Genomic DNA, 24,928 nt, shown 5'->3' with positions numbered 1-24,928 from the left:
TAGGAATGATTTCGATAATGCTACGTATACACAAACAAACGAAATTCCCATTTCTTATCAATAAAACAGTTATTGAGACAAAAATATGTAGTGTGAGACTTGCCTTTTCTTATCAATGAAATTGCCGCTTTGATAAAAAAACCTACAGTGAGAGACAACGTTCATCATAACATAGCAAGTTGACTGTGCACTCAGTTTCATCACAACTGCAACTGGTAATCACTTCAACTTGTACGGAAAATGAAGCTCACAGAAACTCTAAGACTGTCCTGCTAATTGTCATAGCGAAACCTCTTAGATAAGCAGTAACATTTATCCAGTAGACTTTTGCTGTAAAAATACACTTTATTGCTCCAATAACTTTAATGAACTTATTACAGTTATTTATGTTGTGCAGAGTAGGGGAAAAAGACTTAGGTTTCTTAAATCTCATAACGATATTCTGATTTTGTTTTTAGCTACGAAAGTCAAAACTGCCTCAATGGCAGGACGAATAATTTTTAAATGTCACTCACAAATTTTAGTCACAAACAGCTAAACAACAATATGGAACCTCTCTTAAGGCGAGTAAAGAAATTTATTTTCGTTGAATCCTTACACCTGAAAAGCTGTGGCTTCCTCACTCGGTCTAAATAGCTCGAAGTCTGACAGCAGATTTCACTGGAACAGAACACAAATGCGTAAGTGAAATTAAATTTGAAAAATTACCTCTTAGAATATGTTTCATTTATGTACTGAATGATACACAAATTAAAACAAGACAGGCAAAGAATGAGACCAAGAATTCTGATAGTTCAATGAATCATTAACGTAAAATATGTACATTACTGATATATTCAGATTTTCTGGGAGCAAAAAATGCTTTACGAATAGTTTAACACCTTAGTTTGGAACGAGTGCAGGTAGCCCAGATGTTCAGTTCAGTTTCTTTTCCCCCCAGAGGAACACTGAAAGCAAATTCAGAGATATGATATAGTTTTGTTTTGAAGTTTCTGCTGCGTAGGAACATATGAATAGTTGAAATTGTACTTTTCTAGACGTTGTTGATGTGATCTGGTAATATTCCGCAAACTGAGTCCCTTTTGTATCTCAGCCCCGCTATTGAGGACGCAGAGCATACAACTCCCGGCCCACTTTAAAACCACTGTAAACTGAACCCTCCAGTTGTCCTAAATCAGGAGCCAGCCACCTTTCCGTGGCCAGCGCTCAGGTACTTGGTGTATTCGATGAGTCGCGGGCTCTCCAACATACGCCCAGCTGACAAATAGGTGATGAAACAAAATAAACTTATATCGAACAGTGCTACTTACAAGGGATATGTGAGGGAAAATGGTATAAGGAACAGAATAACTTCAGAAGGAATAAGAATCCTTAATTCATCAATCACGACTGAAACAATTTATTCGAGCTTCACCGGTTTCAACATGTTAAAACTCATTACTAGATAGCATATAAGTCACTTGTTGTCGAATCACTTAACGACATTATTTCTTAGTCGTCTAGTAACGATGTTGGGCATAATGTATTGCATACGTAGTTGAAAAAATATGCAGGGTATATCACAATTAATGGCGTCGACGCATACAGTTGAAAGTACACGATACTACACTACTGGCCATTAAAATTGCCACACCACGAAGATGTGCTGTGACACGCGAAATTTAACCGACAGGAAGAAGATGCTGTGATATGCAAATGATTAGTTTTCAGAGCATTCACACAAGGTTGACGCCGGTGGCGACACCTACAACGTGCTGACATGAGGAAAGTTTGCAACCGATTTCTCAAACACAAACAGCAGTTGACCGGCGTTGCCTGGTGGAACTTTGTTGTGATGCCTCGTGTAAGGAGGAGTAGTGCGTACCATCACGTTATCGACTTTGATAAAGGTCGGATTGTAGCCTATCGCTATTGCGGTTTATCGTATCGCGACATTGCTGCTCGCGTTGGTCGAGATCCAATGACTGTTAGCAGAACACGGAATCGGTGGGTTCAGGAGGGTAATACAGAACGCCGTGCTGCATCCCAACGGCCTCGTACCCCTAGCAGTCGAGGTGACAGGCATCTTATCCGCGTGGCTGTAACGGATCGTGCAGCCACGTCTCGATCCCTGAGTCAACAGACGGGGACGTTTGCAAGACAACAAACATCTGCACGAACAGTTCGACGACGTTTACAGCAGCATGGACTATCAGCTCGGAGACCATGTCTGCAGTTATCCCTGACGCTGCATCACAGACAGGAGCGCCTGCGATGGTGTGCTCAACTACGAACCTGGGTGCACGAATGGTAAAACGTAAATTTTTTGGATGAATCAAGGAACTGTTTACAGCATCATGATGGTCGCATCCGAATTAGGAGACATCTCGGTGAACGCACATTGGAATCGTATATTCGTCATCGCCATACTGGCGTATTATCCGGCGTGATGGTATGGGGTGCCATTGGTTACATGTCTCGGTCACCTCTTGTTCGCATTGACGGCACTTTGAACAGTGGACGTTACATTTCAGATGTGTTACGACCCGTGGCTCTACCCTTCATTCGATCCCTGCGAAACCTTAAATTTCAGCAGGATAACGCGCGACCGCATGTTGCAGGTCCTGTACGGGCCTTTCTGGATACAGAAAATGTTCGACTGCTGCCATGGCCAGCACATTCTCCAGATCTCTCTCCAACTGAAAATGTCTGGACAATGGTGGCCGAGCAACTGGCTCGTCACAATACGCCAGTTACTACTCTTGACGAACTGTGGTATCGTGTTGAAGCTGCATGGGCAGCTGTACCTGTACACGCCATCCAAGCTCTGTTTGACTCAATTCCCAGGCGTATCAAGGCCGTTATTACGGCCAGGGGTGGTTGTTCTGCATACTGATTTCTCAGGATCTATGCACCCAAACTGCGTGAAAATGTAATCATATGTCAGGTGTAGTGTAATATATTTGTCCAATGACTACCCCGTTTATCATCTGCATTTCTTCTCGGTGTAGCAATTTTAATGGCCAGTAGTGTAGAAGCAAAAACGTATCAGTAAATGTAGGTCCGGAAACGAAGCGTTTGCGAGATAATTGCAACTACTCCGTATGTCGGACCGTGGAGTGTGGTTTCGAGGGATGTAGCTGTAAGCAGAATTGATACGACAGTACAGTACACAGTTAGAATGCCACTCATGTCATTTGTCAGCTGTTTGTGGAGAACCATTTGTGTTGTACGACTGTTGGTGGAAACGTGGAACATACAGTAACAAGGAGGATGGCGGATATGCATTTCATGTATGGCAAGGTTAAGAGCAGTGCGCGGGAGGCTACACGCTTGCACCAAGGTGCATACCCTGCGCGAAGATACCTCGAAAGTCTAACCTTTACATGAGTTCATCAACCTCTCAGAGAAACTGGGAACAATGCACGTGCTGCGGAAACCGATAGACCTGCACGAATTACGCCTGTGCTTGAAAATGTGGTGCTGGAAAGAGTCGAAAACAAGGAGACTTTCCTGACAAATTCCGTGTATAAGGGGATCGTCTTGTTGTGCCGTACATGTCACGAAACAAACTCAATGGACGGAATTACCTTTTGGTTTGGTTTTACAGGATTGGTTGAGGATGTGCGCTTACAGCAACGCCAGAGGATAAGGTGCATACATTTTGCAGCTAATGTGAGACAACATTTAACGCCCCGATATGGCCAAAGATGGACTGAGAGAGGAAGACCTGTACCGTGGCCTCCAAGATCCCCTCAGCTTAACCACAAGGATTTCAGTGCTTGGGAGCCACTTTAAAGGTGTATTGTACGCCACTCCAGTTAACACGGTTGCCAATACTTGTCAAGAATTATATTGTAACAAATAATCCCTCGGTCACAATGATTGAAAACTCATTGCAGCGGCGGGTAGAGCCCAGCATACGCGTACATGGGCGACACTTTGCAAACCTCCTTTAACTGCTACCAAGTCATGTAACTGGTGTCGTGTTCGTTTGAAATACCTGCACTTTTGAAAAAAAATCTCTAAATAAATTTTCTTAATGTTGTACACTATTGTTAGCTTCTCCTAAATTGGATGACGTTTACATAGAATCAAGTCAGTAGTGGCTGGTAATCACAAAGTCGCAATTGTCTCACAAACGCTTCTAATATCGTGTAGTTTCAACTGTATGTATTTTAACCTTTAATTACGATATGCCCTGCACGTGACTTGTATGTTGTGTATCATTCACCTCCAGCTTCGCATTGTTAAATCTCATTAACAAAAGTCACATAGATCACCTGCTGAACCACACGTGCAACTGTCATGCTACATTACGAAGCTGTTGCTTTATAATTACGATTATATAGTTTGGGCTACGTAAAACGTGAGCAGAATATATTTCATGCTCCTTAAGGAGAGTTGGAATGCCCTGTCCCGATGATGTTAAATTTAGTGACTTGGCTTCTCCGTATTTCAGGAACAGCTGAAGCCATTGACGTGAAACTTTTACAAGACATTAAACTGTTATGTTATGAATCTAGTGAACTACAAAGGCATTTTAGCAACTTTTTTCGGAAATATAATTTTTTAATTGTTGTTGTAGTCTTCAGTCCTTAGACTGGTTTGATGCAGCTCTCCATGATACTTTGTCCTGTGCCAGATTCTTCATCTCCCAGTACCTACTGCAGCCTACATCCTTCTGAATCTGCTTAGTGTACTCATCTCTTGGTCTCCCTCTACGATTTTTACCCTCCGCACCACGCTACCCTCCAGTACTAAATTGGTGATCCCTTGATGCCTCAGAACATGTCCTACCAACCGATTCCTTCTTCTAGTCAAGTTGTGCCACAAACTCCTCTCCAATTCTATTCAGTACCTCCTCATTATTTATGTGATCTACCCATCTAATCTTCAGCATTCTTCTGTAGCACCACATTTCGAAAGCTTCTATTCTCTTCTTGTCTAAACTATTTATCGTCCACGTTTCACTTCCATACATGGCTACACTCCATGCAAATACTTTCAGAAACGACTTCCTAACACTTAAATCAATACTCGATGTTAACAAATTTCTCTTCTTCAGAAACGCTTTCCTTGCCATTGCCAGTCTACATTTTATATCCTCTCTACTTCGACCATCATCAGTTATTTTGCTCCCCAAATAGCAAAAATCCTTTACTACTTTAAGTGTCTCATTTCCTAATCTAATTCCCTCAGCATCACCCGACTTAATTCGACTACATTCCATTATCCTTGTTTTGCTTTTGTTGATGTTCATCTTATACCCTGCTTTCAAGACCCTGTTCATTCCGTTCAACTGCTCTTCCAAGTCCTTTGCTGTTTCTGACAGAATTACAATGTCATCGGCGAACCTCAAAGTTTTTATTTCTTCTCCATGGATTTTAATACCTACTCCGTACTTTTCTTTTGTTTCCTTTACTGCTTGCTCAATATAGAGATTGAATAACATCGGGGAGAGGCTACAACCCTGTTTCACTCCCTTCCCAACCACTGCTTCCCTTTCACGTTCCTCGACTCTTGTAACTGCCATCTGGTTTCTGTACAAATTGTAAATAGCCCTTCGCTCCCTGTATTTTACCCCTGCCACCTTCAGAATTTGAAAGAGAGTATTCCAGTCGACATTGTCAAAAGCTTTCTCTAAGTCTACAAATGCTAGAAACGTAGGGTAGCCTCTCCTTAATCTTTCTTCTAAGATAAGCTGTAGGGTCAGTATTGCCTCACGTGTTCCAACATTTCTACGGAATCCAAACTGATCTTCCCCGAGGTCCGCTTCTACCAGTTTTTCCATTCGTCTGTAAAGAGTTAGTATTTTGCAGTTGTGACTTATTAAACTGATGGTTCGGTAATTTTCACATCTGTCAACACCTGCTTTCTTTGGGATTGGAATTATTATATTCTTCTTGAAGTCTGAGGGTATTTCGCCTGTCTCATACATCTTGCTCACCAGATGGTAGAGTTTTGTCAGGACTGGCTCTCCCAAGGCTGTCAGTAGTTGTAATGGAATGTTGTCTACTCCCGGGGCCTTGTGTCGACTTAGGTCTTTCAGTGCTCTGTCAAACTCTTCACGCAGTATCATATCTCGCATTTCATCTTCATCTACATCCTCTTCCATTTCTATAATATTGTCCTCAAGAACATCGCCCTTGTATAGACCCACTGTATACTCCTTCAACCGTTCTGCTTTCCCTTCTTTGCTTAGAACTGGGCTTCCATCTGAGCTCTTGATATTCATGCAAGTGGTTCTCTTTTCTGCAAAGGTCTCTTTAATTTTCCTGTTGGCAGTATCTATCTTACCCCTAGTGATATGTGCCTCTACATTCTTACATTTGTCCTCTAGCCAGCCCTGCTTGGGCATTTTGCACTTCCTTTCGATCTCATTTTTGATACGTTTGTATTCCTTTTTGCCTGCTTCATTTACTGCATTTTTATACACTCCTGGAAATGGAAAAAAGAACACATTGACACCGGTGTGTCAGACCCACCATACTTGCTCCGGACACTGCGAGAGGGCTGTACAAGCAATGATCACACGCACGGCACAGCGGACACACCAGGAACCGCGGTGTTGGCCGTCGAATGGCGCTAGCTGCGCAGCATTTGTGCACCGCCGCCGTCAGTGTCAGCCAGTTTGCGGTGGCATACGGAGCTCCATCGCAGTCTTTAACACTGGTAGCATGCCGCGACAGCGTGGACGTGAACCGTATGTGCAGTTGACGGACTTTGAGCGAGGGCGTATAGTGGGCATGCGGGAGGCCGGGTGGACGTACCGCCGAATTGCTCAACACGTGGGGCGTGAGGTCTCCACAGTACATCGATGTTGTCGCCAGTGGTCGGCGGAAGGTGCACGTGCCCGTCGACCTGGGACCGGACCGCAGCGACGCACGGATGCACGCCAAGACCGTAGGATCCTACGCAGTGCCGTAGGGGACCGCACCGCCACTTCCCAGCAAATTAGGGACACTGTTGCTCCTGGGGTATCGGCGAGGACCATTCGCAACCGTCTCCATGAAGCTGGGCTACGGTCCCGCACACCGTTAGGCCGTCTTCCGCTCACGCCCCAACATCGTGCAGCCCGCCTCCAGTGGTGTCGCGACAGGCGTGAATGGAGGGACGAATGGAGACGTGTCGTCTTCAGCGATGAGAGTCGCTTCTGCCTTGGTGCCAATGATGGTCGTATGCGTGTTTGGCGCCGTGCAGGTGACCGCCACAATCAGGACTGCATACGACCGAGGCACACAGGGCCAACACCCGGCATCATGGTGTGGGGAGCGATCTCCTACACTGGCCGTACACCACTGGTGATCGTCGAGGGGACACTGAATAGTGCACGGTACATCCAAACCGTCATCGAACCCATCGTTCTACCATTCCTAGACCGGCAAGGGAACTTGCTGTTCCAACAGGACAATGCACGTCCGCATGTATCCCGTGCCACCCAACGTGCTCTAGAAGGTGTAAGTCAACTACCCTGGCCAGCAAGATCTCCGGATCTGTCCCCCATTGAGCATGTTTGGGACTGGATGAAGCGTCGTCTCACGCGGTCTGCACGTCCAGCACGAACGCTGGTCCAACTGAGGCGCCAGGTGGAAATGGCGTGGCAAGCCGTTCCACAGGACTACATCCAGCATCTCTACGATCGTCTCCATGGGAGAATAGCAGCCTGCATTGCTGCGAAAGGTGGATATACACTGTACTAGTGCCGACATTGTGCATGCTCTGTTGCCTGTGTCTATGTGCCTGTGGTTCTGTCAGTGTGATCATGTGATGTATCTGACCCCAGGAATGTGTCAATAAAGTTTCCCCTTCCTGGGACAATGAATTCACGGTGTTCTTATTTCAATTTCCAGGAGTGTATTTTCTCTTCACATCAATTAAATTCATTATCTCTTCTGTTACCCAAGGATTTCTATTAGCCCTCGTCTTTTTACCTACTTGATCCTCTGCTACCTTCACTATTTCATCTCTCAAAGCTACCCATTCTTCTTCTACTGTATTTCTTTCCCCCACTCCTGTCAATCGTTCCCTAATTCTCTCCCTGAAGCTCTCTACAACCTCTGCTTCTTTCAGGTTATCCAGGTCCCATCTCCTTAAATTCCTACCTTTTTGCAGTTTCTTCAGTATTAATCTACAGTTCATAATCAATGGATTGTGGTCAGAGTCCACATCTGCCCCTGGAAATGTCTTACAATTTAAAACATGATTCCCGAATCTCTGTCTTACCATTATGTAATCTATCTGATACCTTCTAGTACTTCCAGGCTTCTTCCATGTATACAACCTTCTTTCGTGATCCTTGAACCAAGTGTTAGCTATGATTAAGTTATGCTCTGTGCAAAATTCTACCAGGCGGCTTCCTCTTTCATTTCTTCCCCCCCAATCCATATTCACCTACTACGTTTCCTTCTCTCCCTTTTCCTACTATCGAATTCCAGTCACCCATGACTATTAAATTTTCGTCTCCTTCACTATCTGAATAATTTCTTTCATCTCATCATACATTTCAGCACTCTCTTCGTCATCTGCGGAGCTAGTTGGCATAGAAACTTGTACCACTGTGGTAGGCGTGGGCTTCGTGTCTATCTTGGCCACAATAATGCGTTCACTATGCTGTTTGTAGTAGCTTACCTGCATTCCTATTTTCCTATTCATTATAAAACCTACTCCTGCATTACCCCTATTTGATTTTGTATTTATAACCTTGTATTCACCTGACCAAAAGTCTTGTTCCTCCTGTCACCGAACTTCACTAATTCCCACTATATCTAACTTTAACCTATCCATTTCCCTTTTTAAATTTTCTAACCTACCTGACCGATTAAGTGATCTGACATTCCACGGCTCGATCCGTAGAACGCTAGTTTTCTTTCTTCTGATAACAACGGCCTCCTGAGTAGTCCCCACCCGGAGATCCGAATGGGGGACTATTCTATCTCCGGAATATTTTACCCAGAGGAAGCCATCATCATCTAACCATACAGCAAAGCTCCATGCCCTCGGGAAAAATTACGGCTGTAGTTTCCCCTTGCTTTCAGTCGTTCGCAGTACCAGCACAGCAAGGCCGTTTTGGTTAGTGTTACAAGGCCAGATCAGTCAATCATCCAGACTGTTGCCCCTGCAACTACTGAAAAGGCTGCTGCCCCTCTTCAGGAACCACAAGTTTGTCTGGCCTCTCAACAGATACCCCTCCGTTGTGGTTGCACCTATGGTACGGCTATCTGTATCACTGAGGCACGCAAGCCTTCCCACCAATGGCACGGTCCATGGTTCATGGGGGGGGGGGGGGGGAGGGGGGGCAATAACATTATAATATTTTAACTTACTTAAGAGAATGCTGTGATTCGCACAGACAGTGGCTATTTACAAGTAACAGAAAATGCCAGTAGCCTCTAGTTTGTTATCTAATGAATTAAGTATATTCTCACTACACGTGCAAATAGCTTTCTCTATGTAAGAACCCTTAAGAAAACCAAACTGTGACTTGGTTGTTTACAGTCAGATGCTTAAGCAGATGCTAGAACACAACCTTTTGAAATATTTTTGAAAATCCCAGCAAAAGTGAAATTGGTCGATAGTTTGCTTTGTCTCCCTTCTTATAAAGAGGTTTAACTTCAGTATATTTTAGCCAGCCTGGAAATGTTCCACTGGTAAGGGATTGATTACACAAATAACTTAAGATAGAACTCAACTCATATGAACACTCATTGATTGACGTTTTGATATATTATCATAACCACTAAAATACTTTGTTTGAAGGATTTTATGATGGATGATACTTCTTTGGGAGAAGTGAGTGTCATTTCCATTTTACTGAAGTTATTTGTAGACACTAGTTTCAGATATTCCATTGCACTGTTCACTGACGCTGATAATCACAAGCTGTCAGTAACAGTAACGAAGTATTTATTTAAGAGGTCTGCAACATTATATGCACTTGTTACCAAAGTCTCACTTATTTTTAGAGCTATCTGTTCCTCTGTTTCTCTGGTCCCACCTGTCTCTGTCTTCACTACATCCCATGTAGTTTTCATTTCGTTGCCTAGTGTAGTTATCTTTTTCTCATAATAAAGACGCTACGATTACTGCTTCAATATTTTGCAGTATTCTTTGCTATGCGTTACAATGCTAACATCAGAGCTGTTCCTAGATAGTAGATACTGTTTCCTTTTTGTCCCACATGATACCTTTATTCCTTGTGTAATCCATGGATTATTTTTAGACTTGTGTTTGATTTGAGTTACCTTTAGGGGGAAAAATTTTCAAGTGAGTAAGTGACTTCCTTAATGAATGCATTGTATTTTCCATTTGAGTCAGAAGTATTGTAAACATCTATCCAGTTTATGACTTTGAGGAGTCTCCTAAAATTCTCAATTTTTTACTGATTTAGTACCCTCCTGTATCTAGATTTTATATCCTGACGAGTTTCAGCATTTAACATAAGATGCTGCATGCTATGATCAGATAGCCCATTTACTATTAGTTTTTTGATATGACTTTTTCCGCTAGATTTGTCTACAAAGATATTACCGATAGCAGTCTCAGAGCGTTTACATATCCTAGTTGCAAAGTTCACAGTAGGAACTTAATTGAATGATAGTGTTACTGAATGCAGTAATTGTTCGCTGACAAAGCTTTCCAATAAATCCACATTAAAATCACCAGCAACCACTATGTCCTTTTTTACTGTGAGATTGGGCAACAGAGAGTCCAGATTTTTTATAAAGAGGTTAAAGTTTCCTGAAGGTGCTCTTTATATACTTATAAAGGATTTGTTATGAAATATTAAAAAAATGGTTCAAATGGCTCTGAACACTATGGGACTTAACTTCTGAGGTCATCAGTCCCCTAGAACTTACAACTACTTTAACCTAACTAACCTAAGGACATCACACACATCCATGCCCGAGGCAGGATTCGAACCTGCGACCGTAGCGTTCGCACGGTTCCAGACTGTAGCGCCTAGAAACGCTCGGCCATGCACATGCTCCTAATTCCTGCTCTGAGCAAAATTTATTAATATTAGTATTCTCGAAATTAAAACAATTTCTGTAAAATGTGGCAGCTACTCCTGTCTCCATGCTTTCTCTGCGGAAGAAAAGAGGCAACTCAAATCCTGTAACATTTAACATATCTATACCAGTGGCGACATGATGTTCAGAGAGGCAGATTATATCAAATGGTTTCCTCAACTCTAATTCTTCAAAACATATAAGCAACTCAATTACGCATACTCCCCAGTCCTCGGATATTCTGATGCAATAAGGATAACTGATTTTGTGCACTGCCTGAATAACAACGAGATGAACTTAAATTTTCTGTCAGTTTCTGAGCATCTCCAGTTTCAATTAGGGGATGTTTGCATGAATTGTGCACACAAAAATTTGCTTTCGGCTGTCTTTTTTTTATAAATGCGAATGTCGTTTTGAACCTGTCACTTATAAGCACTGGTTAATGGGTGGCGACGTGTCTGATCGCCGACATATTGTTCACATTGGACACTATGCACAGGCAGCACATCCGTGGACTGTTCGATCAGCCAAGAAATTCCTTGAAGTGACTATAAAGGAGAAAAGTGACGTTGGACTGCCATAGAAAAGATGGATGGAAATTGTTAAGAACGTCGGCAAAAGTGGTGCCCTTTTCGATAGGACGTATGAGAAAGAGCTGTAGAAGAATACAAGAAGTTGGGAGACGCTCGCCACCAGAAAACGTGAAACTGGAGCTGCAACATGGTCTTGGTGGTGGTCGTTGTTTTTTTATTTGTTTTGTTTTAGGGTGAAAAACAACTAAGGTTACAAGCGCCCATGTTGTAACCTTAGAAAATCAAGAAGTAAAAGAACTTAAAAGTGACTATAAGTTAAGCCCAATCGACGTAAGGAAAGCGAGCTAAGAACAAGGACTTATTCGTCTAAAACAGTCCAAAAAATACACTGTAGAGGCAGCAGAGGTTCCGAACCAAATATTAAATGTCCTTCGTCGTATTATTAGGATAAAAAGTAAAACGCAGTCGACAGCCGGCGCGTCTTTCGCTAAAAAGGCCAGTAACTCAGACGAAAAACGTACATGAGAGCGTAAGTGGTTAAAAAAAGGGCATTAAGTTAAGAAATTGCGAACCGTCAAAGACTGACGACAATAAGCACGAAGTGGCACGAGAGCACCACTTAACAAATGGCGATGGTTAAAACGACAATGACCAATATGCAACCTAGATAAAAAGATCTCCCTAGCGGTGAGAAGTCCAAGATGAGGTCGGCCAAGCCTCTGGGAGAGTTTTAAATCCCATGAAGAGAACACCAGTGTGATGCCAAAGTGACACCACCTGCCGATAGATGGCAACACAGAGATGATGAACTAAGCCAAAATATAGAAGAAAAAACAGAAACGAAAAGGAAAAAAAGACGATATTTTTTGGACATTGATATGTACTGAACGATAGTTGGCTGACATCACAACTAATTAAATGTTTGGGAAAAGAAAGCAACAACAAACTGTACCACGGTAGTTAAAGCAGATTTATAAATACAGAAAGTCAAATCACAAAAAGCAGCAGAAAGACATATTTTCAGAAGGAAAATGTTAAATTTGTAAGGGTTCGAAGGCAGCAGCAGTAAAACAGGTGGGAATTGGTCTCAAGAAAGAAAAAAAAGACGTAGTGAAAAGATGCAAGAATATATAAAGTAAAAAGTGAGATGAAATTTGAAGGAATAGAAATTATCACGTGGTCCCTATTTTGACCAAAACGGAAAGAAGAAAAACAATTTTTTGTATGTGAGTCTCTCTCGAAAATAAACAAGTAATGTATAGAAAAGGCTGTGAACTAGGAAAAAAAAGAAAGCAGAAAAGACTACGCACTACGTTTAAAGTCCGCCACAAAAAGTTGTTTCGAAGGGCATCAGTTGCAGAAGTGTTCTACATTACGACTCAGCACATTTCAAGAGTCACCGTAGTACGGATTCTCAAGAGGACAGCCATATCGGGAAGAAATTACTGGTCATATATAACTCGATTTTAGAACAAATAGTTCAGCAGTGGACAATACTTTCATTTCATGAATCCTACCTGAAAAGAATTTTGAATATGCTCAGGATTTGCACATGGTTTTCACAAATTTTAAGCATCTGACAGTATTAACATAAAGTATCTATGGATGTCTATGAAAGAATTTGGAATCTCAGAAGAATTACTGCAACTGATAAAACTGTGCAATACAAATTTAAATTTTAGATTTAAATTACAAAACAGTCTCTGTACAGTGTTTCATGTTACTTCCAGAACAAGAATAAATTTTCTATAGGGACATGGATTCGATTCTTACACACAAAAACCAAGAATAATATGCTTTGTCACCATCAGTTTTCAACCTTGTTATGGAGCAGATTCACACAAATTCAAAATTTTGGTAATTCATCTGTGGAGACATATAGGTTCGATCTGTACCAAAACAGGGTTTGCTTCATAGCGTGATAGCTAAGACAAATGCAGGGCTGAAGCAGAGCCCCACGTTTGCTGGATCTTATACGTGGCGGGCGCCGCACGTACATGCGATCTGTAATGGTTCACTCACACGCTCAAACGTCGTGCATAGCCGGCATAAGCTGCAAGTACCTTGAACCTGAAGAAGACCTTGTCGCTGAAGCGGCGTGGCGCCTCGGGGGACCTGGGCACGTGGTAGATGAGGGCGTCGACGTCGATGCGTGCGCGCACGGGGTCGGGCATCACGTACGTGCGGGCGGCCGCCGCCCCCCTCGTCATCGGTCGCTTTAGCGACATCGACTGTTCGTCGTACATGCAAGTGTCTTCGTCGTCATCAAATGCCTCCAATTCCTCCAACTCCTTCCGCAGCGCCTGCAAAGCATCGCCATCATTCGTACACGACAGCATGTCAGACCTACACGACAGAGAAACGTAAGTGTCGTCATAGAAACAGGATTTATTTATTTATTCTCGAATCAGAAACATACAAATTTACAGTAGCAATACACATCAATAAATATGTACATGTATATACACAAATTGTATTTATATTACATGTGCCCAGTACTTTGCAACCTCCAAGGCGCTTGAAGAGGCTTGCAGGAGATCAATCTTCATGCAGGATGTAGGCACAAAAGGCACTGGAGCATGTGACTTGTGGTTTGTTCTTGTCCACAATCACAGGACGTATCTTCTGTTATGAAGCCCCATCTCTTCAGGTTGTCTCTGGATCGTCCAACTCCTGATCGTAATCTGTTTAAAGATTTACACACCAGCCACCTCTTGTTGTGCCCAGGTGGTAGTTCTTCAGCTTCTGGCGTCTGCAGGTGAGGCGTCGATTTCTTCCATAACTCCAGCCTTGCCTTCTCTGGTGAAATGGTGAGCTTCTCGGATGTTCTCAGGAAGCTCTTTCGCGATCTCAGCCGTTGCTGTGGTGGATTATGTCCGTGCAGTGGATGGGCACTGTCCTGTTCCACTTTCAGTCTCTCCTTGTTGGCAGCCACTGTTCTGCGTATCAATGGTGACGCTATTCCAGCCAGGCAGTAGAGCTTATCAGGTGGGGTAGGTCTTAAGCAACCTGTGATCAACCTTCAGTTTCGTTGACAGCAATGTCTACTTGTCTGGCATGAGATGACCTGTACCAGGACCATAGTTGACCATCATATCGATAGAAACAGGATCATAATATTATTATAAAAGAACCCAATTTACGAATTCCATAGGGCTGCGGACGTCTAAAATAGACTTTCAGTGGTTTGGAAGTTTCATAAACATAATTGGTTGAGGAGCGTTCAATAATCACTGCAACACTTTCTTTTTCCTCTGTCAGTTTCTGTTGCAAAAATTGTGAAATTTGTTGTGGGACATCGTGGGATATTTCCGCTTCAGTCTCTATTGTTCCATTAAGTTCCGATAGGTGGTGGCGCTAAACGTAGTCTTCAAAATGGCATCTTTTACAGAAGTTCGTTCCAAGCAGAGAACTGCCATTGAGTTTCTTTTGGCGGAAAATCAGGGCATTGCAAATACTTGTACTCCTATAGTTCAATTCTCTTATCTTGGCAGCTCGCGCATGCCCGCCCAGACGCGGGAGATTGCTGCGTTGCTAGTTGCACGCGCCATAGTATAGTATAGTTCAAATGGCTCTGAGCACTATGGAACTTAACTTCTAAGGTCATCAGTCCCCTAGAACTTAGAACTACTTAAACCTAACTAACCTAAGGACATCACACACATCCATGCCCGAGGCAGGATTCGAACCTGCGACCATAGCGGCCACGCGGTTCCAGACTGTACGCCTTTAACCGCTCGGCCACATCGGCCGGCTAGTATAGTTCGCAAACTTACGTTTGGAGGGGAGCGCGCAGTTTATGAAGTAAAGCCACCACGGCCGCATTAGCCCTTTCGCTGCTTCAGAGACGTGTTCCACGCATTCCGCGCTGTGCGCGATTTTGTCATCACTGCACTGCTCGCCTGTGCAGACACATGGTGTTCCGACGACTGCTTTGACACACTTATCATTCGATTTCACAAAAACTATTTGGCCCAAAAATTTGATTTTTACACATCTTCTTGACTGATACCTTCCCCCCATAAATGACTTAATTTTGTTTCGACGTTCAACGCAGTTATTGTGCAGCATTAAATGTAGTAAACCATTGCCCGAAATTTTGAAGAGTTTGCAGAGGTAAAATTCCACAGAGTATACTTTCCGTATCGTCGATTTTAGTTGCCACTACAAATTTGAAAAAATTGCATTCAAACGAATAAAATTCATGAAGTAAGACACTTCGATATTGATCTTAAATAAAGAAAATATTAAGCATTGAACAAGATTTGAACTCGGAGCCTTTTTTTTTTTTTGTATTCTCATTTTGCTCGTTTTCGTTCGTTGTATCTGCTCTGTGCGGACGTCGCAAGACACCTGTTTCAGTACGTCGTTGATCCATTGACTCAGTTTTTTTTATTACAGAGGGTAGCTAAACCTCTGACCGAATGCGCTGAGTTACCGTGCAGGCTTTTTACCCAGTACGCTAACGCAGCTCGTCGTTTAGTAGAATTCCTGGAGTACTTTAAAGAATCACGCTAAATACCGACAAACACTGTTGGTATGACTATGAATTACTCACGTTTCGTCGAAGTACAATAAGAAATAAACAATTACCGCTGTTCTTTATTTCGAAAAAGCGGTTAGTGAGAGAGAATTTCCTTGCTATCGCCTGAATTAGGAGGCTTATTGCTTGTTTGGTTTAATTAAGTAATAGAATATGAAGCAGCTGGTATAAAGAATGCTTTTTCCAAACTTTCTTTTATAGAAAGCCTGCTATCAAGACATTGCTTTTGTTCAGTTACTTTATTTATGACTGAACGTTTCTAAAGCTGAAGACACTCGTCCATGCTCTGCACTGCAGTCGAGCTCTGGCAACGTCGTTCTCTGTTCATTGGCTCACTGTGTTTTGTGACGTCAGATGCGCAGAACGAATCTAAACTCGGCCGCCGTCGTAAATGACGCGCATTTTAGGCGCATGCAGAATATCTACAGAGACCTGGCAGTGAACAAAAACGCGGTGAGTCATTGGGCTAGGCATCTTTCATCATTGCTAGAAGATCGCACAAACCTGTCCGATCTCTTGCGTGCCGGTCGGCCGCACACAGCTGTTGAGTCCTGCAATGTTGGAACGTGAGGACACTCTCATTCGAGATGATCGAGGGATCACAATTAAGCACCTTGCTGCTCAAGTGGACGTCTCTGTTGGTAATGGTGATATTCTCGCCCACCAGTTGGGTTAATCGAACGTGTGTACCTGCTGGGTTCATCGTCGCCAGCAGAAGACCATAAAGAGAAACAAAGGACCATTTTTGCGGAGTTGCGTGCGCGTTACGATCCTGGCCGTGATAACTTTTTCTCGAGCATCGTCACAGGCGATGAAACTTGGGTTCATCGCTTTGAACCAGAAATAAAATGGCAATCAATGGAGTAGCACCACACCACCTATCCTCTGAAGAAAAAGTTCAAAGCGGCTCCCTCAGCGGCGAAGTCATGGCGACGGTCTTCTGGGTTTCTGAAAAGGTTTTTCTGTTTGATGTCTTCCCTCACGGTCAATGATCAACTCTGAAGCTGTTTTGTGGTACCCTCAGAAAATTGCAGAAACGACTTCAGCGAGTTCGCCGTCACAAAATACAAACAAACTTCTCCTTCTCCATGACAACCCAAGGCCTCACATACGCCCGCGCGTCCGACAGGGGATAATGAAACTTCACTGGACTGTTCTTCTTCATCCACCCTACAGCCTGCATCCCTCACCTTCCGACTTCCATCTGATTGGCCCAATGAAAGATGCACTCTGCGGGAAGCAGTATGTGTGGATGATGGGCTGTTTATGGATGCAGTAAGACATCAGCTCCGACGTCGACCAGTAGAGTGGAATCCATGTGGGCAAAAAGACCCTCCCAGTAATGAGGCGAAAAGCGGTCGCAGTCAACGCAAATTATGTTGAAAAATCTGGATTTTTTAGCCAAAAGAGTGAAGAATAATATGGTCTACTGGAATCCTGAATAAAACCAACCTGCTTTCAGGAAAAAACGTGTTGCGTTACTTATTCAGCGCCCTTCGTTTATGAATTTATTTCACGTGGTATGATTATTGTCACGTGGACATTCTCACACATAACCCGGCATAATTCACAAATTATGACATCCATATATGACGCTTAGTACTGATTCAAATAACAAAACTAACAATGACAATAAAATATTGTCGTAAGATTACACAGACAGTATATATATCACAGTTAACACAGAATTAATAGTCCAAGTTTTGACCCTTAAATACGGCTAAAAGAATACGGCATTACAAAGGTGCGCGCAAGATGAAAGCCAACGACTGTACGAAACAGGGGAAATGGACACATTACATACCGAATGGTTGGCTCCAAGAGATGAAACAGTGAAGGTAGCAGAGGATCAAATAGCAAAACGCCCACTAGAAATCCTTGGATGATACGTGATATATCTTATTTAATTGATGGACGGAGAAAAGTAGAAATGCAGCATATGAAGCGAACAAAATTAAATACAAACATCTGTTGAAAAATTGAAGGAATAGATAGAAGGGCTAGTCAGGAAAAACTGTTGACAGTAGGAAGGGAAGAGAAAGTATCTGAAGACGAAGTGGGAGACATGAAACTGCGAGAAGATTTTGACAAGGAAAAAAGAGACACTTAAGCAAATACGGGGTGACACAAAAGTCCATCAACACTCAAAAATGCTCTAATTCGCGGAAATAATGCAGGCAGATAGGTGAAATTTCACACACGTCTGAAATGACATAAGGTTTTATACGAACCAAAAACGGGTTCCATAACTGGCCAACAGATGGCGCTAGACAGCAACACGTCAGTGACCCTATATGACACTCGTGTATAAAATTAGTTGTAATGAACTATTAGCCACCGATTTTGTGTCGCGGAGGGCATTTGCGGTGGGGGCACTTCAAAAAAAGGGGGAAGATGACGATTGGTTGTACAACATGTTGTGGACCGACGAAGCCCCCATTCGGGGTCTGTCAACACCTACAACTACAGAATTTGGACTACCTAAAATCCTAGTACTGTCATGGAAACCCCACTGCATGACGAGAAAGTCACGGTGTCTTGTGAATTTACCATATCAGTCGTGATCGGACCCTTTTTCTTTGAGGAAATGCGGAGTGCTGCTTTTCAAACTAACAGCGTGACGGGTGTGAGGTACGCTCATATGTTGCAGGATCGCAGCATCCCTAGCCAGGGTGATAAACGCCTGCTGGAAGGTACGACTTTTATGCAGAATGGGGTCCCACCCTATATTGCTGCACGTGTGAAGGATCTCTTGTGCACTTCGGTTGGTGAAGATCGCAAACTGAGCCGCTACTTCCGTTATATTTGACTTCCCAGGTCCCCATACCTCAAACCCTGTGAATATTGGTTGTGGGTTACCTGATATTTGCAGTCTGCCGTGATGATCCGACTTCATCAGGGACAATGGCAATTTCTTACCGTACCTACTGATATGCTGTACACTGCTGTTGACTACATTGTCCCTCGACTACAGGAATTGTTGATTAACAGCGACCTATATGTAGAGCATTTGTTATAAAGAACGTCTCCTTTACTAAAAATCAGCTGTTACATTTATTATAGCTTTTGTATCATATGAGACACCGTCTGTTGGTCATTTTGTGCACTTTGTTTGGTTTCAATAAAAGCCCATGACATTTCAAGCGTTTTTACCTCTCTACCTATATTATTCCGTGAAGTACTGAATTTTCAGATGTTAACATACTTTTGGTTCATCCCGTACAACGCACCAGGACTAGACGAAATTTGTAAGAATTGCTGAGCTCCTTGGGAGACCCAGGCGTAACAAATCCATACCACCCGTTATGCAAGATATGAGACAGGCGAAATGCCCTCAGACTTCAAGATCGACTACGTGATTCCATTTACAAAGAAGGCAGATGCTGAACGTGTTAACAGCAGCAGTGGAAGCATAAGAGAGAGGAGATAGTGGAAATGAAAAATGCAGGTGAGTGGAGACCATACATAGACTTGGCGATCCTGTACGCTCACAGGCTGGAAAACTGGGAGGGGACACATTTTGGACTATAATTTTAAACAAGTGGGCATAGGGGAACAAATAAGTTGGACGCCCAGAATTTTTGAGGTGACGAGGTGTGGTGGAGTCAGTGGAAGTGGGAAAGAAAGACGAAAGGAGACAGTGTAAATGAGAGAGGAGACAGTGGCAGTTGGGGATACTGTAAATCAATGGGAGAAAAACGAGACAGAGGGAGAGAGATACATATAGACAGCGGCGGTGAGAGGGAGATGCTGAGTATGAAGGGTTAACTACAAAGAGCAACTGGGTGAAACCATCTAGAATGCGCTATGTTAAAAGAGGGTGAATACGTTCGCATTCCAAAATTTTTGGTGAGGAAGGCGGTATGAGTATTGAGGCAGGTGGTTCCCCAATTTTCTGTCAGTGTCTTATAAAGAAGAACATATTTTCCTTTTTCGTGCTTCCGCAGGATCGTTTTTGCCCTGGTTAAAATAATGACAGGTAATAAGAAGAGAAGCGATTCTGAAGAAGATAAATGTGTTAACATCGAATTCAAATCTAAATGTTAGGAGGGCTTTTCTGAAGGTCTGTACCTGCAGTTTGGTCTTGTACTGAGCTAAAACATGGATCACCAGTTCAGAGAAGAAAAGAATAGAAGCTTTGGAATGTGGTGCTCTAGACGAAGATTAGATGGGTAGATCGTGGGGAGGTACTGAACAGAATTGTGGAGAAAAGAAATTTGTGGCATAACTTACCTAAAAGAAGGGATCGGTTGGTAGGACACATTCTGAAACATACAGTGATCATCAATTTAGTATTGGAGGGAAGTGTTGGAGGTAAAAAATCGTAGAGGGAGGCCAAGAGATGAATACTACAATACGCAGATTCAGAGGGATATAGGTTGCAGTAGTTATTCAGAGATGAAGCGGCTTCCACAGGATAGGGTAGCGTGGAGAGCTGCATCAAACCATTCTTACGAATGAAGACCACAACAACAAAAAGAACCACAAGACAAGATGAAAGAGCGGAGGAGATATAATTGACATGGAAAGTTGCTGTAACTGAGAAATTATTCGTGCTAAATTATTGTAAACGGTTTGTGGAAGAAACTGAGCAGTCCATAAATTCGAAAACTCGTTCTTGATGTAAATGAAACAGTGAAATCTTTTGCCATGTTAATACAGAGAGTGGCAGTAGTGATCATGATGAGATGGTAGCAGCAGCGAAAACACTAAGTGCTCAGTCTCAGCTTAGTGTGTCTCGTATACATTGCCCAACATGCAAAATGAAATGATTTCACTAATTGTTGTTCAGTATTGAAAATCGGGAGCAGAGTGAAAATTAAAACATGACGAAAAGTTGAGACTGCTCACCTCCATTTTACTGTGCGTTGTGACCCGCAGATTAGTTCCCGGCAGCACCGGCGTGTCCACCACGGCCTGCTGCACCAGCTTCTTCTGGACCGCCTCCGGAGCATTGTAAGATATATAAGGCACCCCCTCCTCTTCCTCACCTCCATCTTGATTCGTTTCGGGGTCAGAAATTTGAGAAAGAGATTCCTGCAAAATATTTATTTAGACTTATTTTAAATAATTTTATATGTAGTGTTCCAGCTTTTCAGGTAAGTAAGAACTAAACAGAGAACAAATACAAGGTGAACCTGTATTCCACCAAACGAATTTCGTATGTTAAATGAAACTGTATTGTTCCAGAGACCTTCCAAAGTCTCAGACATTTGTAATGTACTTTATATATGCAGACTTTAGCAATGAATGAAAATTTGTACCAAGGCGAGAATTCGAAACGGGTCTTCTGTTCACTAGGCAGAGGCGCTAACCAGTACGGAATACCATTGGACCATTGTGGAATACAGGGAGTAGCTCACAACTGGTTCACCTCAGTTGGTTCAACAGACAGCGAAAAGTCATTATTCATAGTACTGAGAATGGCTGTGATGTGGGGTCTGAATAGGGCACGATCAAATGCGGGCGGGGGAGGGAGGGCAGGGATCAGTGTTGGGGCCTCTCCTGTTCCTTATTTGTGTAAATGATATGTCCTCTAGTATTATAAGTAATTCTAAAATATTTGTGTTTGCTGATGAAATGGAAACTAGCGTTTGACGTCATTGGCGGGAGGCCCCGTACGGGGCAGGTCCGGCCGCCTTGGTGCAGGTCTTATTACATTCGACGCCACATTGGGCGACCTGCGCGCCGGATGGGGAAGAAATGCTGATGAATGCAACAAAACATCCAGTCCCTGAGCGGAGAAAATCCCCGACCCAGCCGGGAATCGAACCCGAGCGTCTTAGGACAGCAATCCGTCATGATGACCATTTTTTTAAATCTTATTTTGTTCGTTTTCGTTCGTTGTATCTGCTCGGGGCGGACGTCGCAAGACACCCGTTTCAGTTCGTTGTGGATCCACTAACTCAGTTTGTTTTTTTATTACAGAGGGCAGCTAATCCTCTGACCCAACACGCTGAGCTACCGTGCCGGCTACCATTCAGCTATCGGGGCGGACATTCTGCTGATGACACTAGCTTGATAGTATTGGTAGTAAAGTGTGGTGTGTGTAACACTATCTGTTTGAAATTGAGCAGTTCCTGATGCTAGTTCGTGGGTTATAGAAAATGAACTAACGCTAAATCGCATTAAGACTCAGTTTATACAGTTTCTGACACACGATTCAACGGTGTGCGGACATTTGCCACGCCGAACATTTGCCACGATTTTACCTGCTCCGAAGGGTTGGGTCCCTTGTCTCCCCCTCCTCCTCCTCATTGCTGTCGCGCATAAAGGTACATACTGAGCCTTTCCGCTGGTTTACTTAACATAGGACCAGAATCTCTTTGGATTTTCTGCCACATTTCTAGAGAGACTTTCGTTGTGAAAAGTATTAAATGCATCTCGCACTGAAATCCGCACCAAATTTCGAGCCTCAGTAAAACTTCGTCAGTCTTGGAGATTTTGCGTTCGTCTAAATTATACGTGCCTTTTTCGGTGCTCCTGCAGCAGCTTTCTGTCGTGTTTTGTGTATCATGGGGGATCAGTTGCGTCTCTTATTAATTTATTTGGTATGAGTCTCTAGAGTGTTGTTGATACTATTTCTTTGAACTTAAGCCACATATGGTCGTCACTTACATAGTTTGGAAGGATTGGAGACTGTCTCTTAGAAAGACGTCAACCTAATTTTTAGTTGCTTTTATAAATAGATATATTTCGCGTTTAGTTTTGGTGAATTTCTTTGTTACGGAATTGAGCCTCGCTCGACTGTGTGTTCGCGAATCCCTATATTCGTCGTGATGCTCAGGATTATTTGTGGCTAAGAGGTCAAGTAACCATTTACAATTTGAATGGCCTCGTGAACTAACTGTTCAAAATAATTTTAAAAAAAGCATTTAGAACAATTACGGAAGTTGTTTTCTATCTACAATAGGGTCTAAAAATGTATTTTTTGCAACATACGGAAGGTAGATCAAACTCACTGCCAACTATAATTGTATGAGTAGCGTACCTATTTGTGATGAGACTCAAGTTTTCTTTGAACTGTTCAGAAACTGTTTCATCTGAGACCGGGGTCCGTAAGAGGAGTCAGTTATTAATTTATTCCGGTTGTCGAATATTACCTCTGCCCATACTAAGTCACAGGAACTATCTGCTTCAATGTCGCTTGTGAGCTGAAACACACATTACATTATTTTTCCTTAAGTTGTGCTTCTTGTTCCTGTTGTAGTGCAGATCATTACAATCACGGCTTTTCTCTCCAAAACCTAGGATGGTTTCTATGTGACCCTGTAAATACCAGACCTATACAATGTAGAACAACAACGTACGTTACAAGTATAGCATTCTGTATTACTTCATTTCCTTATTTCTAACATTTTAAAATTGTACGTCGACTTTAGATGACATGTCAATCATAGATGTTCTTACCTCTATTTAGTGAACGTATTTTCAGTCATGTTTTGAACATTTTCCCGCTACACTTTATTAACTAATGTTTCGCCGCAAGGGATATCGGATTTTCGAGAGTAAATTAATATGGAGTACGTCGTTCTTTTTTTCAAACATTCGCATTCCCATTTCTTCTTTCCTTATTGTCTTTTGAGCATGCAGTTGTAGTAATTAAAGTAGGCACAAATGCAGTGATCAAAAAGAAATGATTAGCGCACATTCGCATTCTCTTTACATCGTTCCTTTCTTGTTGCTCCCCTGCCGATGGACTGTTTATATTGCAATCAGTAAGTGTGAAAGGAAGCTATCGTACAACAGAGGGATCTATTTTTATACCTGGCAGAACTAATTACAAACTGACATAATCGTCGATTTTGCTTTCGTTTCCCAAAAGTTATAAATATTTCGATTTTGGGAGAGAAGTTCTGTATTTCACCAAGATGTCGAAGAAGAAGGTCCCTTACGTACTGGTTGTATCGAGTAAGATGTGGAGACGGCGGTTTGAAAGCGGACAGAACAAGTACGAGGAAGGGCGTCCCTTACCTGACGGATCGCTACTCAAGCTACCTGGCGAAGGGGCAAGTGTGGCAAATGTCCGGCGTGGCAAATGTCCGGCATTCGATTCAACAAAACCCGACGTTTTAATTTCACATAATGGGCATATGATTAATGAAACTGAACAGTTCAGATTTCTAGATGTTCAGATAGATAGTAAACTGTCGTGGAAATTCCATGTTCAGGATCTTGTTCAAAGGCTTAATGCTGCCATTTTCAGTATTCGAACGGTATCTGAAGTAAGTGATCGCTCGACACGAAAATTAGTATACTTTGCTCATTTTCATTCACTTATGTCGTATGATATTATATATTAGGGCAACTCTTCCCATTCTAAAAGGATATTTTTGGCTCAGAAACGGGCGGTTCGGGTAATAAGTGGTGTAAGTTCGCGAACCTCTTGTCGAACCCTTTTCTCTAGTCTGGGTATTCTGACACTGGTCTCTCAATATATATATTCTTTACTGTCGTTTCTTGTTAACAATATCAGCTTATTCCAAAGAATTAGCAACTTTCGCTCATTTAATACTCGGCAGAATACAGTCTGCATTTGGATCAGTTTTCCTTAACTCTTGTGCAGAAAGGTGTGCAGTATACTGCTGCATCCATTTTCAATAAGCTGCCACAAGAATTCAAAAATCTTAGCAATAAGCCACGCGCTATCAAATCAAAACTGAAGAGTTTGCTCATGGGTCACTCCTTTTATTCTGACGAGGTGTTCCTTGCAAAATTAAGCTGATTCCTATCTTATAGTGTTGACTGCGTTTCCTTAAACGTATGGCTTGACTTTTTTTGGGTTCATAAAGATTTTGTTTTATCTGTTATTACTTTTATGCGGTAATTTAATCTACTGACACGTTCCATGACCATGGAGA

The 24,928-nt window shown here is 42.6% G+C and overlaps 1 protein-coding gene across 1 annotated transcript in view; it reads right to left on the bottom strand.

Annotated features, from left to right (window-relative positions):
• Positions 1-552: 552 nt before the first annotated feature.
• The window catches only part of LOC124596564, a 113,115-nt gene continuing 88,739 nt past the window's right edge, over positions 553-24,928 (bottom strand). The window contains exons 5-7 of the mRNA XM_047135748.1: positions 20,919-21,104; positions 13,588-13,827; positions 553-660 (exon numbers count right to left, since the gene is read on the bottom strand). Coding sequence (XP_046991704.1) covers positions 658-660; positions 13,588-13,827; positions 20,919-21,104 — 429 coding nt within the window. The 3' untranslated portion in view covers positions 553-657. The remainder of the gene's footprint in view (positions 661-13,587; positions 13,828-20,918; positions 21,105-24,928) is intronic.

This window comes from Schistocerca americana, chromosome 2, assembly GCF_021461395.2.
Source record: "Schistocerca americana isolate TAMUIC-IGC-003095 chromosome 2, iqSchAmer2.1, whole genome shotgun sequence".
In the NCBI taxonomy this organism is placed as follows: Eukaryota; Metazoa; Arthropoda; class Insecta; order Orthoptera; family Acrididae; genus Schistocerca; species Schistocerca americana.
Note: the sequence above shows the minus strand (reverse complement) of the source record. Positions and strands in the feature narration are given on the sequence as shown.